The 19,935-nt window shown below is 33.1% G+C and overlaps 1 protein-coding gene across 1 annotated transcript; it reads right to left on the reverse strand.

Moving 5' to 3' along the window:
- Positions 1-7,504: 7,504 nt before the first annotated feature.
- LOC107189438 (centrosome-associated protein 350-like) lies at positions 7,505-19,367 on the reverse strand. Its single transcript, XM_015577968.1, has 11 exons — positions 19,232-19,367; positions 17,355-19,106; positions 17,012-17,283; positions 16,522-16,981; positions 16,215-16,438; positions 14,657-16,147; positions 14,126-14,289; positions 13,845-14,035; positions 9,698-13,769; positions 8,305-8,387; positions 7,505-8,227 (listed from the first exon to the last, which is right to left on the reverse strand). The coding sequence occupies exons 1-11, from the start codon at positions 19,331-19,333 to the stop codon at positions 7,505-7,507; spliced, it is 9,534 nt and encodes a 3,177-aa protein (XP_015433454.1). The 5' UTR covers positions 19,334-19,367.
- Between the last annotated feature and the right edge of the window lie 568 nt (positions 19,368-19,935).

The raw sequence follows: 19,935 nt of genomic DNA on the forward strand, positions 1-19,935 counted from the left end.
GAATAATCAAATAATTTACTCAAATGTACATAATAATACATATATATATTCATAAAAACAATATTAAGCGCAATAACCTTTTTGTACGCGAAAAAAAACCAATAGGTCCGTCGGGACTGGAACCCAAGACTCCTTTCTATAACGTCTACTTTACAGTGAACGGACGGAAGAGAATCCGTTCACGACCATGGTCCCTTCGATGATTTTCCGACGTACCGAACACTCATGATCTGACAACATTGTACTTTAGACTCGACAACACTGCAGAAGTTAGACTAGTTGAACTCGAATGGATTTAACGTAGGTCACAAATTCACCGTTCTCATAACGTAGAGGGCAGCAGAAAATCCCTGACTTTTTACACTATCGATATTTCAGAACATGAGACACGTCCCATAAGATGATAGGTCTATCCTATACCTCATCGGTGGTATTATCACAAACGAGATATAAGAATAGAGCTAACATGCAATGTAATTTTCTGTCCAATGCTTCGAGGGCGTCAGAAGCCCTCTTAACATTTCAGTATTATGTGTGATAAATATGTCAGTGACTTGAGCGCGGGAAAGTAGCAGATGTAGAGAGCTTAGTAGAAGGTAACAATTTGTTTAATCGTTTGTTTTGTCTGCTTGTTGTTAACATCAGTAGTGCATTCTTGTACATATTGCCTTTCTTATGTGTTGTATATAGCCTTTTTGCGTTTTCCCATTTTTATATTGAATATTGTCAGAATTCGTAGAGCATGGAACGTCAGACCAGTGAAACACATTTTAAGTAATGTTTATATTATAATTGCGGTTTAATAAACCGTAATGTAACGGACGGCACTTTATTTCATTCTTTCCCTATTAATAACAATAATCGATGTATTACGTGGCTGAAAAACAGCGGTCTCGATGATTGGGTGGAAATTGCCTAATAGTACATTAAAACAAAGATACATATGCAGTCCGCATTTTTCAAACGATAGTTATTCCGCGTTAGGTTGACTGAAAAGAAATGCGATACCTCGACTTTATGAAATTAGGATTAGAGAGGGTTCATGCCCCCTCTAGTTGTCACGTATAACAATTGTCCTGTCCACGAGTATCCATGAAATTAATGCGCACATGCACGTATACCACAGAAGTCCGCAAAAAGTGTCCACACACACTGTACGATTGTCCCGCCCGTGAAAAATGTTCACACACTCTGCACGATTGTCCCGTCCGCGACAAATGTTCAGACTGCGCGATTAATTAGACCCGCGAGTGGTTCCTCCGTTGCGTTTAACACTCCACACGTTACACAAAACTAACAATCAAAATAATTAATTTAAAACTATTTATACTAATTTTTAACACGCCACAATGAATAAAACCTACAATATTTAATTAAACCCGCAATAATTAATAAAATCTACAATACTTAATAAAACGTACAATAATTAATTTGCACTATTTATAACAACGACGTACGCTACACTACTAAATAATCACTACGTAATCGCTAAATAAACTAAAACTTAGGTTTCCGAACATGAACTCTATTTGCTCGAAGAATGCAAAGGGCATCGTTCGGAAAGGACAACTGATATTGTTGAACTGATCCTCCCTCGTTAGGATCGATGTGGCGTAATAGGTCGATCCCCACTCTTTCATGGTCAATACTTTTTGGGAAGGAAAAGCTGCATGGGAAAGCAGAGGTCCCGTTTCTCTTCGCATATTCTTAGAGCAACATCTGTATTTTTTTTTCATACATCACTCGGGCCCACTTGGCCACGATGCCAAGGGTGTGCGAGTTTGGACATTATAAAACTGTCTCGTCTTCTGCAGTGCGACCACCCGCGAATTGCCTGCAACGTATTGCTGCCATCGACGAAGACCATGCCCATTGTGTTTTCGGCCGTCCCTCTTGACATTAACTTGTAAAAAGCACTATCAACGCCGAATGCTAACTCCATGTTAGAAACGGCTCATATTACACTGAACGTACGTGTTCAACAATTTTCTTTATTTTATTTTATGCAGTTTCTTCATGCATCTTAATGCAGGTGCGGCCATCTTAGTTTCATTCTAATATCATTATACGTTTTGTATGATCCATGTTAATTGCATATTATTTTTTTACGGATACAAGAACCTCAAACACTTGGGGTAAGATCGAAGTGGTAATAAAATATGCAATGCACATAAAACGTACAGTAAGTCAATATTTCATATTTCAGGAATAAAAATATTATCCTATCGGGCGAAGCTTCGAACGATAAGCAATTAACGCATGCGCTTGTTTAAAAACATCGTTCAGTCCCCCGCGACGGAGGACAAGCTCGTTTTAGATCGTTTACACCAGTCACCCCCTGAATAAAAGTCATTCAGTTATGAATGACACCAGCCGCTTACGGTCGACCGACGAAGGTAGCTTGCTACCTGAAACGGAGCGCACAGCTATTTTTACTTGCTTATTGTGGACTTAATTTCATTACTTGCAGTTTAAAAATCATCTTATGTTTTGATAATATGACCACGTGGAGTAAACGAACCGTATGAAAATTTTTCGCTGAAAATTCGAAACATTTCGCAGTGGTATTGTCATTTTCTCGGCGTTCACATCTTCGCACTTCGTTTACCCATCATATACGCACACATACCGACAGCCGTCTCGGTCTCTTCGACCGCTGTGTTACGGTTGACTCCAGATTACAATACGAACAATCCAAAACCAGAAAAAAGGGTATTGTCCTTTCTAGCGAAGCGTCGAGCGAGGAGCAATTAGCGTCAAGCATGTCAGATCGTTCCGTCCTGTTCGACCTAATAAAACGCCTAATTTCGAAAACTGACTGCGGCGCTCGTTTGGAAACTCCGGCAGGGGTCGCGGTTTATGATGATATTGTCCTCCGTCGCGGGGTGCTGAACGATGGTTTTAGACGAGTGCATGCGTTAATTGCTTTCGTTCAAAGCTCCGCTCGAAAGGATAATATCTTTAAAACAAGTAGTGGCATTTTTGTGAATCTTTCTACGAAAAAAATGCCACTACTAGTTTTAAAAATATAAAAAATCACTCGTATAAAAAGCACACGTATAACATCCGCACTCACTGAAGCTTTGTCAAGAACTGATTCTTCATATGGAATGGCGACGTTATTCAAGAAAATCTTACTTTGTCTATCATCGCCCTAATCGAAACGTATCATATTACCTTCTTTTATAAACAGATACTTCTCGGTAAGGAAAACGAACGAACGAATGCTGTCTTATGATAATAAACGCTAGACTCCGAGGCACTAACATGAAAGGCACTGAACACAACAATGAAACATTAAACATTTTTAAATATTCTAGAACTCAAATGGTGTATTTTAATATTGTTATTACTTTTTTGGCAAATATTACATTTAAACATTGTGTGTTATTGTGAACATGAAGATGGTGAAGGGATTGTCGATTGTTGTTCCCACATAACAACAATTTTATGGTTTTTTGAATATACTCGCTGCCAACCTACGATGAATTCACCAGCTGATTTCTTAAACAATTACTTTGCTAATGGATTATCATCCGAAGAAGACAACGACGACTAATCAGGTGAGTTTTAGTAACGACAACATTCCCAACTTTGCTCTTACTTTTTATAACTTTCCCATCGACTCCAGGGTAAATAATTATACATTTTTGATTCCTTAGGACCTGCAGAAACATATCCTGTAAAAAACTTTCGTTGCAAACCAGATCCAAAATTAGCCAATTTCTACCATTTGCCGCACCTGCATTAGGATGCACGAAGAAACTACATAAAATAAAATAAAGAAAATTGTTAAACACATACACATTCTGTGTAATATGAACCGTTTCTAACATAGAGTTAGCATTCGGCGTTGAAAGTTCTTTTTACAAGTTAATGTCAAGAGGGACAGCCGAAAACACAATAGGCAAGGTCTTCGGCGATGGCAGCAACACGTTGCAGGCAATCCGTGAGTGATCCAGACTCGCACACTCCCGGCATCGTGGCCAAGTGTGCCCGAGTAGTGTATGAAAAAAATACAGATGTTGCTCTAAGAATATGCGAAGAGAAACGGGACCTCTACTTTCCCATGCAGCTTTTCCTTCCCAAAAAGTATTGACCATGAAAGAGTGGAGATCGACCTATTACGCCCCATCGATCCTAGCGAGGGAGGATCAGTTCAACAATATCAGTTGTTCTTTCCGAACGGTGCCCTTTGCATTCTTCGAGCAAATAGAGTTCATGTTCGGAAACCTAAGTTTTAGTTTATTTAGCGATTACGTACTGATTATTTACTAGTGTCGCGTACGTCGTTGTTATAAATAGTGCAAATTAATTATTGTAGGTTAAAAATTAGTGTAAATAGTTGTTATAAATTAATTAGTGTAGGTTAAAAATTACTGTTAAATAGTTATAAATTAATTATTTTGAGTGTTAGTTTTATGTAACGTGAAGAGTGTTAAACGCAACGAAGGAACCGGTCGCGGGTCTACTTAATCGCGCAGTCTGAACATTTTTCGCGGATGAGACAATCGTGCCGTGTGTGTGAACATTTTTCGCGGACGGGACAATCGTGCAGTGTGTGTAGACACTTTTCGTGGACTTTGTGTGGTGTACGTGCATGTGCGGATTAATTTCATGGATACTCGTGGTCAGGACAATTGTTGCACGTGACAACTAGAGGGGGCATTAACCCTCTCTACTCGATAATATTCGTAAGAAGATATTTACATTTCTTGCGAATTTTATCGAGTAATCAGAGTTAATGCAATACAAGTGGATTCGACTCAAATACCGCGGTCACAAGTTATCGACATTTTCTACGGGGTAAGTAGACAGCTGTTCTATCTACTTTTCCTGCACGTCGTTGTGTCCTTAAAGTGACTGTATGCCCCTTACGAATTATGATCCGCTGACACTCCGTGCGTGCGGATTGCCATCATTTGGGTGAATTTTTAAACGCTTATAGCTGACAAAGGAAACATTTGTCGCAATTTCGTTATTCTTGATTTTCGTCTTATTTTGCCTCAAAGAATCATCCCTTAAATTTTTTCCCAATAGTAGTCGAACACCCTGTATTCTTTTGAAACGCCATATAAAAAAATAAATAAAGTAAATATGACATGAAAGATTTCACACTTATTGTGGTTTTACTGTCTTTTATCAACTTTTTTTCGTTCCAATACTTTATATAATAGAATTTCACTACACTAATATAAAAGGAGACTATAAATTTTCTTCAAAATTTATTATAAAATATACCTTAGTTAAGTACATATTCAACTCTACATACGTGAACAATACCTATGTATAACAACTACAAATACAATCAGTCCTTACGAGCTGATCGCTAAAGAAAGAGGGATCCGAACAACAACGAAAATGACCTGAAAGTCATGTTTTTTTCGTAACAAACGAAAGACTCAATTCGTTACGGATATTCTTTACTGATTTACGAATCAGTCAAACTTTTTGCAATGAGAAAGCGTATGCACACTAAAGTTTGAGCGTTATTGTATGTACATTTCTAAATCACACAAAAATTCAAAGGTCATACGTTAGAGAAACGAGTACTCACAACACTTTCAATAGTCGTAAGAAATCTCGTTCATGTGTATATCTTTAAAGCTAAGATACACTTATTTCATCTTTCCTGCACTTTCATACAATTAACATGTTATTTAGTCCATTTAATTCGACATCACAACCACAAACGTAAAGTTCAACAGAACTGGTCAGTACATCCCCGACCAAAACAAGTTAAAATATACATAACTAATTATCAGTTCGTTAACGCTTACTGGTTGATAATACAAGTCTAATGTTTTTGTATTAGTATATCCATTTTTAAATGATAAAAGGGTCATAATTAAATACGATTAAATACTCTTTGTTGCGGACAGTCCAATATTGAGAGCTTTCTCAACACCGATTTATAACCGACTTTTACTGCTGGCTATCGCGACTTACAGTTTTTCTTACAATGTTTGCAATTTGGATCGAAATGGCCCTAAGATATCAGTCTTTTGATTAAAATTTTGTCAATTTTATTAAAAATAGTTGAGCATAAATGCGTGAAGTCCGACAACGTCTGTAGTTGAGTAAAAAGACTTTGGTCGGGATTCATATTCACTACTTATTCTTAAGCAAATGCTTAAGTCCCGAGTTATGAATATATACGTGTATACGTATGGACTAGACATTTATAACTGGGGACTTAAGCATTTGCTTAAGAATAAGCAGCGACTATGAAGCCCACCCTTTGACCACTCAAAGCTGCTTACTACACCAAAGATGTGGATATGACAAAGGAAGCAACATCGAATAACCAAAATCTGTCGTTATAATACGAACATATTAATTACGTTCCACAGCCGACGACTTCTAAAACGTAACTATTATAATTATACACCATTATCCAAAGAGCATTTTGTCCGAATAACATTGTATAATCTTGTTAAAATGTTATTTAAATTTCAGATGACAATTACTAATTACATAAACATCGATACACAAATAAACTTAAATGGTAAAAATAATTAATAGAATGTATAAAGAATCACATAAAGAATATTCATATCAAAATGTTTGGTGATATTTAACTAATGCATGCAACTTATTACACTAGTAAAATTACACCAAACATTCTTTTTGAACTGCAGGCGGCTGAAAGTCAATTTTAAAAAATAGCGGAATGTAAACAACTATAAGCACTGAGAAATTATAAGAGTAATAGTATCAGTTCAAAATTTCTCAGACAAAAATGTCAAGAGTTTTCAAACATGAAGTTCAATAAAAAATATTAGAAAACAATAATAACGTATGTAACTATATTTTGAAAATAAAAACATTTTCAAATCTATGAATATATTAAGTTTTTTTCTGTCGGTATGATTAAAAGAATACGTTGATAATTTTGATTCAATACTTTAGAAGTTATTTACATGATCGAACGTATTTTATACAATACCCGAACAAAATGCTCGGAATTATTGAACCAATAACTACATATCTCTTTTCAGTAAATATCAACGGGATTCTTGTATCAAGTATGCTATTTTACCACATATATGCATATATATATATATATATATATATATATATAACTTGTAATGTTCCTACACTGTATGTCTTAATTATAATGTTAGCTTTAAGACGTATTATAAATAACGTTAGGGCGTTTGATTATTGAATTATACACACGTATCGTGACTACTGATTATAAATATTTTCTACATTTCGAAGAATGGACCGCGTACACCTCTTGAATTCTATTAAAATTAATTAATCATTCATACTTTCCTTAGTTAAGAACAAACAATTTACCGCCGAAATAAATAGGAACCAGCCTATAGATCTTACAAGACACAAATAGGTAAGAATGAATCGTTTGGTAAAGTTCTTAAAAATATGGCAGTTGAGGCCAGTTTATAGAATTTTCAAATAAAGTATATGTTTCCAATTGTCTTGTGATATAATATAATTTATGTATCAGTATCTAGTTAAGATTATTTTAAAAAATAAACTAAACCACTTTTCTTTTCTTCGCATATGCCACTTTCACTATATTCACAGTTTCCATTATCAGAGTATCCAATATAGCTACTGTAAGACCATTTTTTACCGCAAGTTCATCGTGATGAAATTTAGTCCATTCATCTTCTTCAGCTTGAGCTTCTCTAGCCAACAATTCGTCGACTCTATCTCTTCGTTTTCGACTCCAACGCATTACCATATTTTCTCGTTGCAATTTCGTTTTGAAACCGAATAATGTAGCTACTTCTTTGTTAACGTACTCGTTAAGTTCGTCTATAGTTTTTGGGATTTTCATGGTAGGTTTCGTCTTTACATTTGGTTTTGTCCAGCTGGGACCCGGTTTTTCATATTCAGCTTGATAGACCTCAGCGATTGTTTCTTTGCATAGATCGAAGAGAAATGTATTGTAAATTCTTCTATCCTTCTTTACAGTCTCATCGTTCTCTTTGGTTAACTCATAGATCTCCGTAGGAGCTTCTAAACCCATAATATCTTCTCCCGCCTCTTTTGCTCTGAATATTAATGCTGATGCTTTTTCAGTGAACGCTGTAAGTTCTTCTATGTTTGAGGGAATCACAGCTGGTGGAGGTGAAGGTGACACGAGTGACGCAGAAATTCTTGTGCCACCACCGGGAGGAGTGTAAGGAGGTGGTGGTTTGTTAGGTATTTCTCTAACATAGTAAGATACTTCCTCTGCTTCCAACTTCTTAATCTGATAATGAAGAATGTAGTTATCATAAAATGTTATTTATCCTAATAGAGTAAACGATTACAAAAATTAAATTTCACCTCTAATTCAATTTGTAGCTGTTCAATTCGAAGTAGTTTCGCTTCCAATTCTGCAACTTCCAGACCGGGCTGTTCCAATGATGCTATATAAACGAAGTTACAAAATAATGTAAATCTATAGACAATTTTACAAATACATTATCCAGGAAAAGCAACACGAATCTTTACATTACACTATAATTTCACAGATTATTTTGATTAGGTGCCTTCGAGGATTAACATAAAAAGTTGAAGTATAAATAAAAAACATTCTTTCAATGCATTAATAAAATATTATAAAGCTGTGATAAAATTCGACATTCCAAGTAAAATTTGTACACAATGAAAATTTCTTTTTTCCAAAAACTTGGAAGAAACAAAATATACAATATTTTACACATGTGTTTGTGTTGCACAATATTTACAGGCTTTCTCTGTGCATATAAAACTTAATAATCATAGGTCAAGCACTCATGCAACACTGATTTGTACAGGAAAACAAGTCAATGTTCATTTCATTCAAAGTTTCGTGTTGTATTACCTTTAAGTAATTATTATCTCGATTTTGCTTTTCTGAAAATAAACAATACTTGGCTATACGAGGCAATGCTTTGCGCAAGAATACACAGCCATTATAAAAATCAGAACATATCTCTGTATTGTTTGTCATGTATACAGGGTGTTCGTGATAAATTGTACCATCGTTTTTTTCGTAAACGGTAACCATTAGAAAAAAACCGAAGAGGAGGCAGTTGTAGTATATTTTACTAGTAATATGATAGCGTATTTAAAGATTTTGTATTTTTAATATTTTTCTAGAAACAACTCGTCTTAATGCCCGCTTTTATATGATGTAAAAAATATGTAGCATTCCGTTAAAAAAAAATTAAGGTTACCTTTGTTTCTAGAAAAATATTAAAAATACAAAAACTTCAGATACGCTATCATATTACTAGTAAAATATACTACAACTGCCTTCTCTTCGGTTTTTTTCTAATGTTTACCGTTTACGAAAAAAACGATGGTACAAATTATCGCGAACACGCTGTATGTACATATAATGTAATTATTATTTTGAGAAACATTCATTTCATCTAAATTGTAATTTAAACAATCGCTTTTGATATATTTATGTTTTCAAATATCTATTTCTCAACACATTCATCAATAACATTATTTAAAAATCAACGTTTTAATAATTATAAATTTACACATACACATTAAGCAAAAAGATTTTTCAAAATTGAAGGAATATTTACAAAATGTAAAGTAATCATCTATTAAATTGTAAGAGTAGATATCTAAAAATGCCTGTGAATCAAATTCGAAGTTGAACTATACCAAAGCTACATACTGTTCAATTTAAATTTTGTAAAAAATAAAAGTTAATATTGTACATAAATGATTGATGTACCTTTTAACTTGTCTATCATGACTTCTATATCCTTTTCAGATGTAGTAACAATAGGTGTAGCATGATACATATTCTTAGAATCAGCATTTTCGCTTTTATTAGTATTAACGTTATTCAATAAGTCATCATTTAATGTATCAATGTTTAACCTTGAATCATTTGGATCTCTGGGAGAATCCATTTCAATTTCTGATACACCTTTTGGTGTGTCCTTATCTTCACTTGACTCGGATGATGCATCCTGTTCTTGCATTTCTTTTTCTTCTATTTCATTTGAGCTGACTATTAACTCTATTAGTTGATTTTCATCTTCTGTTACTACTGTTATGGATGTTTGACTTTCTAAACTATTTCCAAATAATTGCTCGGTTTGCTTATTGGTATCATATTCAATTTGATCATCAATGTTTGAAGGTACAGTGTGATCTTTCCTAGAAATATTTGCTTGTGATTTTTCAGAATTTTCAGATACTTGCTTATCGCTCTCAGATTGTTCTTTGTTATGATCAGAGCTTGGAGAAGATTGTTTAGTGATTTCATCGAGGATTCTCAATACCTCCTCTGATTTTTGTACTGCTTCATACCTTTCTGGAATGGGAAATGACTTTTGCACAGAAACAGATTTCTGAAGTTCACTTTTATCAAAGATTTCAGAAACTTCAAGGCTTTCTTCTGAGATATCTTCATACTCCGGGTCTTTCAGAATATTGAATGTCTTATTTATTACGTCAGTAGACGAACTGGTTTCTATTTTCATAGGTTTTTCTGCTTTTTTCAGATTATCTACAGCTTTAGAACTATCTCTATGCGTCTGATTTTCTATTTTACTTTCTGGAACTTCAATAATTTGAGAATTTATTGTATCATGTGATATATCAGCTGCTCCAGAAATAGACATTTGCTTCTCTATAGTAGCCAATCCACTTTCAGTTACTTCAACTAAATTATCAAGTTGTTCACCATCAGAACTTTCTTGCTCTACAGTAAGTTCGAATGATTTTCTTTTTTGCATTACTTGCGTTGCTGCATTATCTTCGGATCCATTTGTTTCTACATGTTCCTCTTCAACAAATTCTATTTTTGCATCAATTTCAAGATCTGATAAAATGTCATCTTCTATGCTTCCAGATTCCAGTTCTGTTATTACAACTTCTTGAGACTTAGTTCCAATGTGGCATGCATTTTCATTACCTTCAATTTCTTCGCTTATGTTACTATCGATAGCGACTTCATCACGATCTTTAATTAAAGCTATATCTTTCTTCATCTTATGCTTATTGGTATCCAAAGCAAATGTTTCTTTACCTGTATCAAATTCTCCTTTAGCCTTTTTTCGCAACTCGTCTTCTGAGTTAGGAGTACTTGAAACTGATTTACATTCTTCACTTACAGTTGCTTTTATTTCATTTTCGTTTTCTCTAATGTCCGAATTACTCTCAATTTTTTCTTTTATTGAATTATTATCGATACTTTTTTCAACTTTATCTAATATTTTAGTAACGGAATCGTAAATAGCGTTTTGAAAATCATCAGTTTCTATAGTATGCACAGTTTCTTCTTGGTTTTGTTCAAAGTCGTTGTCTTTAACAATTGTATAAAACATATCATCAATTTTGTTATCAATTGTATTAATTCGACAATTTGATATGGTTTCATCTAATTTAATCCCATACGCATCGATATTTGTAGATTCACCTTCTGGAATAAATAGAGATATGTCCTCTATGCCACTTCCTACTTTCTTTTCAAAATCTAGATTTTGAATTTCATCAACCGATTGAGATATATCTTTTGCATCTATGAATTCACTTGAATCATCATTAAGGTATTTTGAATTTTGACTTTTGAAAGATTTTTCCCATTCAGAATTAACATCTTGCTGAATATCAAACGAATCAGATATTGTCCAATCATCCTTGTCAAGGGAAATTTGATCTATAGACGTCGCCTTAATCAGATTTTTATCTTTACTGACTTCTTTATGGATAAAACCAATAGTGTTTTCAGATATATCTTCTTTAGCTATTTTAACAGAATTTAGAGGATTTTCATTACATTCTGTAACTTCATTTGCCACGAGTAAATTACTTTCATTTTTACACTTATCTGTTATTAATTCAAAATGATCTGCTTTTAAAATTGAACATGAATTGCTTACATTTTGAAGATTTTCGTCTTTCGTATAATCTATTACTTCCTCAATTTCTTCAGTCTTCTCAGTTGAACTTACAGATTGTGGAGAAGTTGGTTTCTTCAACAATTCAATTCCGGATTGTACGACTGTTGTTTGTTTTATAACACTCTGTGGAAATCTTTCTGAAATTATATGGCTACTATGTTCTGAATAACTTTGTATTGTAATAGCATTATGTTTTGGTAAATCATGATCGATATCAGCACACAAATTTAATAATTTATCCTTTACAAGTAAAACAGATTTTTCTGAAGGTTTTGTACAATTTGGAGATGTTAAATTCTGAGTTGATTGTAGCAATTGCTGCCTTGCTAAGTTGTGGGAGTCACTAGAACTATTTACAGTATATATGCCATCTTCGTCACGTTGTACTATTTCAGAAGCATTCTCTACTGTAATGATACTTTCTTTATCTTCCGTTGCTCTTAAATAATCTTCAGATAAAGAATTCATATAATTGTTGGAAGAAGTATTGTGCGACAGTTTTTCATTTCCCTCATATGTACTTAACTTGTTGCTCTCAAGTAACACATTTGAACGATTTGAATCAGTTTTAATATGCTCCGATATTATAGATTTTTCAATTTCATTCAAAATTTCCTTACTTCTTGCTTTATAATCAGTTTCTTGGTGAGATTTGAAAAGGGATGTATCGGTTTTTGGCATTATCACAGATATTACATCATCAACTTCTTCTACTATATTTTTATCATTGTTGAAGGTACTCACAGATTTCAATTTTGTGCCATTAATTAAATACTGTGAAATATCTGGATTACTTTCTTTTCGACTCACTTCTACACTTTTGTTATCATCATTTTTCATAAATTCCATATCTTGAATTTCACTGTCTTTTTCAGATTTCAAAAGCATATCGGATATATCTTTCGAAGTGTCTTCGTTATTTTTTGAATTTTCATTTGATCTTTTACGGAAGTGTGACATCATTTCCGAAAGTATTTTGAGCTCATTTTCAAGAGAATTTATGTCCTCGTACAAATTCTTATTATTTAACCGTAAAAAGTCTAACTTTCGAGATACATTAAATTTTTCATTAGAACATTCACTGTTGTTTTCTACCTTGGAGCCTTCAACATCGGACTTCTCTATGGGAATTAGAGAATTCTCTGAATCTTGCATTTTATCAGTACCAGATTGCGAAGAAATACATTTTGCTCGAGAATGCTCAGAAATCGTATGAAAATATGATTTGTATTCTTTTATGTCAGATTCTATTGTAATTTCATTTTTAGAAAGTTTTGCGTCCGATTGTGTAATTATATCATCTTCAGACTTTGCCGTACTAATGTCAGTTCCAATATCTTCTGAAATGCTGCTCTTCTTTCCCACCGTGGAAATTCGTTTACTTTGCATTTCATTCATGTACATTTTGCTGTCATATGAAATACTTCTGTCAGAACAAACATCATCGAAGGTGACCGATGATGCTGAACCAAGCTTATCAGATTCGATTTGTTCTGATATACTGTTGTCAAGAACAGACTGGACACTACAGTGAGCAGCAGTGCTTATTTTTCCAGAGCTCAATTGCTCTGAAGATCTTACACTTCTAGAATACTTAGTTACTTTTTCTGAACTATTTTTATCATATTCAACTTCAGTGCTCTCGTTTCTCAGTAAATTAATATTTTTCGTATGATCCTTCATTGGTCTTTTCGTACACAACAAATCAGATTCCGATCTAGATCTTAGTAAATCACTATTTTTAAACATATCTTGTATTCTCTTCAGAGGAATCTCAGGTACTTTAAAATCTGCTAATGATTTCGACTCTATTGCTAATTTATCATCGTCTTTACTTGTTCCCTTTTTCGATTCCAGCTTTTTGCGCATTTCATAAATAGTCGTATCATATTTCTGCACACAGAAAAGAAATTATTTAACTTCAATAAAATCTCGAAAATATTATCCATATGTAACAGTGTTACTTACCTTAATCTGATTTAATAAATTTGCTTCTAAAGCCCTAAGTTTTTGTTTCGTCTGCTTCCTGGCTTCCCTTTTCAAACATGACATCTCCACTCGCCGTTTTGCCAATTTTTCAGTAAGCAATTCTATCCTCCCTTCAATGTCACTCGTATCGGATGAAACAGTTGTATCCATAAAGGGACAAACACTTCTCTCTAAAGGTTGTATCATAATTAAAACTTAAATCGAATAATTGTTGCCAATGAAGTGTAATTCATACATAGAGTAGATGACGTTAAGTTTACCTTGTTGAGAGAAAACTTTAGATGTGGCAGTTACGAGTTTAAGGGCTGCTTGTTCCATTCGTGCAACACGCTCTTCTTCAGTTCTTAATTTTGCATGCCAAGCCATCCACTCTTCTACGCAATTCTTTCGCGATGCAAGAGCGGCTTCACGGGCATTCAAAATTCTAAAAAACGTAGTCATATCCGACAATATAAATACACTGTCCATAGTGAAATAAATAGTGATAAACAATTGAAAGTAAGAATCGCGAAATTGCCTTAAAAGATAGACAGCCTAAACGTAGGAACAGGACCAAACACTCTTTACTACTGTGAAATACCACAATAACAGCGGAATGCAGATCGCCGGTGCAGAGTCTATTTTTACAATGCTTCACTTCATGGTATGAACACACAGTTTATTATTAGACTTCATACATGCGTTTCTAGTAACTTGCAATATTATAAACTTTGACTTGGAGTCGTAAATTTGGAACGGTGAATAATGTGATGATACAATGAAAATTAATAGAAAACTATTCATGTACTTACTGTTCCAGTTTTTTTGAAGTTTTCAAATTATGATCTTGCGATCTAATAACCACAGACTTAGAATAATTTCTGTCACCCTCTCCAATACCATGATGAGAAACGGCAAAATTACTAAGTCGAGATCTTATAGACGTATTGTCCAAGTTGTCTTTGCTCTTGTCTTCACTATGAAAAGAATTTCCATAGGCTTCTACACTTTTGTCAAATATTTTCTGACATAATATATTCTCTTTACTGTCATAATCATCTATTCTGTCAGTCAATACTTTAAAATTCTTATCTTTTGAAGGTTTGGAATGTCTAATAAGAGCTTGCAGAGAACTCAAACTTTCATCGTGATCCATACTACCCAAAATTATGTTTTCATCATTTTTATCAGATTGAATAAATTCTTTCTCCATTTTTGTTCGTTTATTGTAATGTTTAGTAAACTCTTCTGATACTTGGGAATTCGAGTTAGACCGTAATATATTTTCCGTGAGTATACTAGATGACGATTTACTCTTTTGACATTTTGAGCTTCTACGCTTTACATTCGATTTAGATTCGGAACTGCACAAAGACTTTTTAGATACATCAGTTGGAATTGATTTGCTACTTCTTTTCGAACTTTTGGAATGTGATTGTAAAATATCTTCACAAATTTGAGATGATTTTGATGTCTTTGACACTGTATCGTGGCTGACAGAACTTATCTCTTCTGGAACAACTTCGCTGTTTATGGTTGGAATTTTTGGCAAAGCTTCATTTTCTCTTGGAGATCCTATATTTTGGAAATGATTATCCGTCACCTGCGAGGATTTCGATTTTTTTGATAACTCCTCTACAAGCGTATCAGATTCCGACTTGGCATGCTCAGAAACAGAGTTATTTAAATTTTTTTGTAACAATTCTGAGACATCGGGAGATTTTTCTTTTTCAAAATGATACATCCCGGATGTATTTATGGAATGACCAGATATCAGTTTGGGATCTATAGAGTGCTGATGTAACTTCAACCTTAAAATATCTGCCCTAGGCATCTTTTCTTCAAACTTTTTTGATTTTATTTCGTATTTCAACTTGTTCCCATCTTTTAATTGTTTATAAGGACACTTTTCTTGAGACATGTTACTTTGAATAAGTTCACTAGGTTTATCAAATCTTATGAACGATGCCCTAGATTCTTCAGTAAAATTTGTGAATTTATTAATCTTTGGTAGGTCAAGTTTAGCAAACTGTAATTCGTTTTCAGACATTTGTATGCGTGCATCATTTTGTGATCGGTCATGTTGAGACTTATCGGAATCAACTAATGAACTCATAGAACTGTTACTTCTTATATCATAACCTTTCATTGGGCCAGATAATCTTCTTGGGGATTGACTGTCTGCCCTTCTTTTTAATTTTGTTAAAATATTTTTTGTAGACATTTGAGGATTAAACATATTTCTTTGCTTTTGCAACATACGTTTTCGTTCTTGACTTGCAATTTTGTGAAGTTCTTTTAATCTAAAAAAAAACTTTTACAGTTATACCAGGAGACTATTGTAAAATGATTTTTTTATTAGTTGTATACCTATTCATCTCATCTTTTTCTTGCTGCAACTTTAAAAGTAAAGCTCTCTGCTTCTTTTTTACTGAACTAACACGACTATCCTGACCAGTATCTCTTAAAGCACGCTTCTGCTCCTCCAGTTTCACTAACTTTTTGGTTCGATCATTTAACGTCTTTTCCCGAGATTTAAACAGCATCTCGATTTTATCATATCTTTGCTTTTCATCTTTTATTAACTGTGCAATCTGCAAGCACATAATATACTAAATTTTCTGAATAATTCTTTATATCAATGTTGTAGAAATATTAATTACATTGTTATACTTACTTGTAGATCTAAATATTTATTAAAAGAACAAGTTATATCTCGAGTCGAAATACTAATTTCTGTTCCAGTTTCTGTTCGTATAGACGATGTTGTTTCATGTAAACTTATCTCTGACATTGTTCTTAATTTACTAGGTAATGATATTTCTTCTATTTGATCTAAGTCTTCAAATAGTTCTGCTGAATCTAACGAAAGTTGCGGAACTTCGCTTTCTCTAACAAATTCCCGCTCGTATGGAATACCACATATTTCTGAACATCTACTCTGTACATTTCGTCGAGTTGAACGTATTTCTGTTTGTGTGGCCATATCATTTACTGTTTGAGTTTGAACTTCTACTGCTTTCACTGCTGGTTTATTTATTTTATTTGAGTTGTCAAAATCATTTGTCATAATTTGACTTGTAGTATGATGTACTGAAATTAGAAACAATATTTCAATATTAACCATTTTCCTAGTACTCCTGTACATATTAATCAACATATAGTACATACTTCTGTCAGTTGCAACATGTTTGCGAGATTTGCTATTATCATTGTAGCGTTCTATGTCGTCAACATTTCTTTCAATTATTGCTTTAGAGAAATGTAATTTCGATTGCTCAATTGGTTCATTATGCTGCAATGTTACCTCTTTTCCTTGGTCCTGTTTAACTGTATATAAACACTTTTCAACATCCATAACCTGCCTCAATGATTCATTAAAAGAATCAAGAAGATGCAACTCGGCTTGAAACTGCATATGCAAGGCAGTTGGATGTAACTAAAATTGTAAAAGTAATTATATTATATTCACAAAATAAATGAAAGAAACATTCATACGTGTACACTTACCAATGGCATGCTTTCTTGTTCTGTTTCTGTTTCTGTAGTGTTATGTTTTATACACTTAGAATCATTGTCTACATTGCTATTCTGTATAAACTGCCTTTTTCTTCTAGATCTAGGTAGAAGATTCATATTTGGTGTTACCAAATCACAAAATTCTTCTTGTTGCGAACGATTTTCATCCCTGAAAGAAATTCTTCTTGGATCTAGTAAAACATCTGACACGATACTATCATTTAGATTAGATTCATTACTATTACTTGTTTGTTTGATTGTAGTAATAATGCTTTGTGTAAATGATTCTTCTTCTTTTCTGGTATTTGTACTAGTGCACTGTTGTAAAGAAATGTCTGTATATTTTGGATCCTCGATAGTTTTATTTGATTTAATATTCTGTACAACTTTTTCAGTATCTTTACTTTTTATTTTTTGCATAGAAGTAGTACTTAAACTTTGAGTTCTTGTACTTGTATTGGAATCGGTTATATTTTCTACATCATCAAACTCCCTGGAATTTATGGTATACATTTTGCCATCCAATTTACTAGTAGAAGGTTTTACTTTTTCAGGTGCCCTCTTTATTTGTTCCTTGAAAGGTGTATTTCCTGCTTTTCCTTGAGATTGACATGTTACCTTCTGTTGCTTTATTTGTCTGTTCTCTGTTGAGAATACATATTTTTGATCATCAGCTTGTTTTAATGAATGCAAATCTTCTTTATATCTGTAATCACAATTTTCGAACATATTTCTAGATTCTCTAATGGTTATTTTGTCCGGTAATTTTGAAGAACGTTCAGAAAGTGATTCATTACTGAATGTTCGATTTTTTGATTCTAAAGAAGTATCTCTGGATTTTAAAGATCGTACATTAATCGACCGGTGCTTTTTATCAGTATCCTTTTTAGCAGTGGATGTTGCAAAATTCTTTGTTTTTGGTTTCGTTGAAACAAAATCACTTTCTCTTGGCATGTGTAATGGTAACCTGTCATTTTTTAATTTTGTAACTGATACAATTTCACTTATATTATCAGAACAGTCTTTTCTGGAGACATGTCTCGGATTTCTGGACCTCTTTAAAAACTCTTGCCCTGTTTCATCCTGCTTTATAAACGAGCAGTCATCTTTTCTAATTCTTTTGGATCTATTCTCCTTTTCTCTACAATTTTCTCTGATATATTCCTTCTTCTTTGACAGAGTTGAAGATATGGAAATATTTGGCACTTTTAGTGGCTCTATTTCACTAGCAATTATAGAAGACACATCTGATGTTGAGAAATCCAATCTTCTTTGAACACGTTCAAAACTCTTTGTTGGCTTATCTGTTCTGTCGTGAGTAAATTCCTTCGAAGGTACTTCAAATTGTGACGACATTAGTTCCTTTGTTACAGAATTTTCCCTGGTAGTAAAATCTAATTTCTTAGCAGAAATTTTCAAATCAGGAACTTTTAACGGCCTTATAAAGTCCATTTTTTGTACGATTTCATGTAAATTTTGTGCACTCTTAGATTTTAAAACTGTCACAGCTGATACAGCTGTATTTTTATAATTTGAATTGTGTACTTGTTTACAGATTTCAGGATGATCTTCTAAGGCAAGTTTTCGTTTTACAGCACTTATAAATGTAAATGGATAAGGTTGTACAGGATGGTACAATAAGTTTTTCAAGCTCTTTAAGTCAAATTGAGTTGGAAAAGAAGATGGTTTTTCTTTAGATGTTTGCTGTTGATGAAACTCAAAACCTTGTTTAACTTGAGTTGCCTGAAATTCATTATTTTATTCTTAATTCAAACATTCACAATTATAACATGCTTCTATATCTTCCATTAAAGTAATGAATCAGAATACTTTAAATGGAATATAAAAATGTGACATAAATTACTTACAGCTGCAGATGATTCAGCACGTTGAATAATAACATCTGGATCAGAAAAAAAGACATATTTCTTTTTTACATAAGTGTCTTCCTTCTTAGAACTACTTTTCATATTTTTATACTTGTGACATTAGCAGATTTATATGTAACTGTTTTATACTTATCCATGCTTATATTTACAATGCACCATTTAACTGTAAACAAAATTATTCAATTTTTTAACATACTTAAAACTACAAAAATCGTGTATTTTTTGTTACTTTCAATCTATACTACTTAATGTTAAAAAATATTTTATATTATAAGTACGGAATAAAAATTTATATAACTATCAATGTACTCAACAAAACAACCTATAATTTAGCTTAATTGTACATTTTCAACGCATAAACCCAGAAAAACTGCCAAGACTGACTTATAGCATAACAATATTAATATAAAACTTACATTCGTACGTTTCATATAATTCAAAGCTGACGTATGCAAACCATAGCATAGAAATAATTTCTATGCATATGATGATGTAAACCAATGAATTCACGAAAGAACCGTTGAAAATTCTTTATATTTATAACCTAATTTAGAAAACCATGTTTCACAACTGAATTTTCTAAAATGAACTTTCAAGCGTTCAATACGAAACGAAGCGTACGTTACGAAAAGTTTACCAAAAAATATATTCGTATATCATACATCATTCACATATACATATAT

The sequence above is a fragment of the Dufourea novaeangliae genome, unplaced genomic scaffold (assembly GCF_001272555.1).
Source record: "Dufourea novaeangliae isolate 0120121106 unplaced genomic scaffold, ASM127255v1 scaffold148, whole genome shotgun sequence".
In the NCBI taxonomy this organism is placed as follows: domain Eukaryota; kingdom Metazoa; phylum Arthropoda; class Insecta; order Hymenoptera; family Halictidae; genus Dufourea; species Dufourea novaeangliae.

Bases quoted from the DNA above. Each gene is read 5' to 3' on its own strand.
- LOC107189438 (XM_015577968.1), bottom strand. From the start codon at position 19,333: ATGAAAAGTAGTTCTAAGAAGGAAGACACTTATGTAAAAAAGAAATAT. The intron at 19,107-19,231 runs GTAAGTAATTTA...AATGAATTTCAG, and splicing joins GTGCTGAATCATCTGCAGCT to GCAACTCAAGTTAAACAAGG. The intron at 14,036-14,125 runs GTAAACTTAACG...TACAACCTTTAG, and splicing joins TAAAGTTTTCTCTCAACAAG to AGAGAAGTGTTTGTCCCTTT.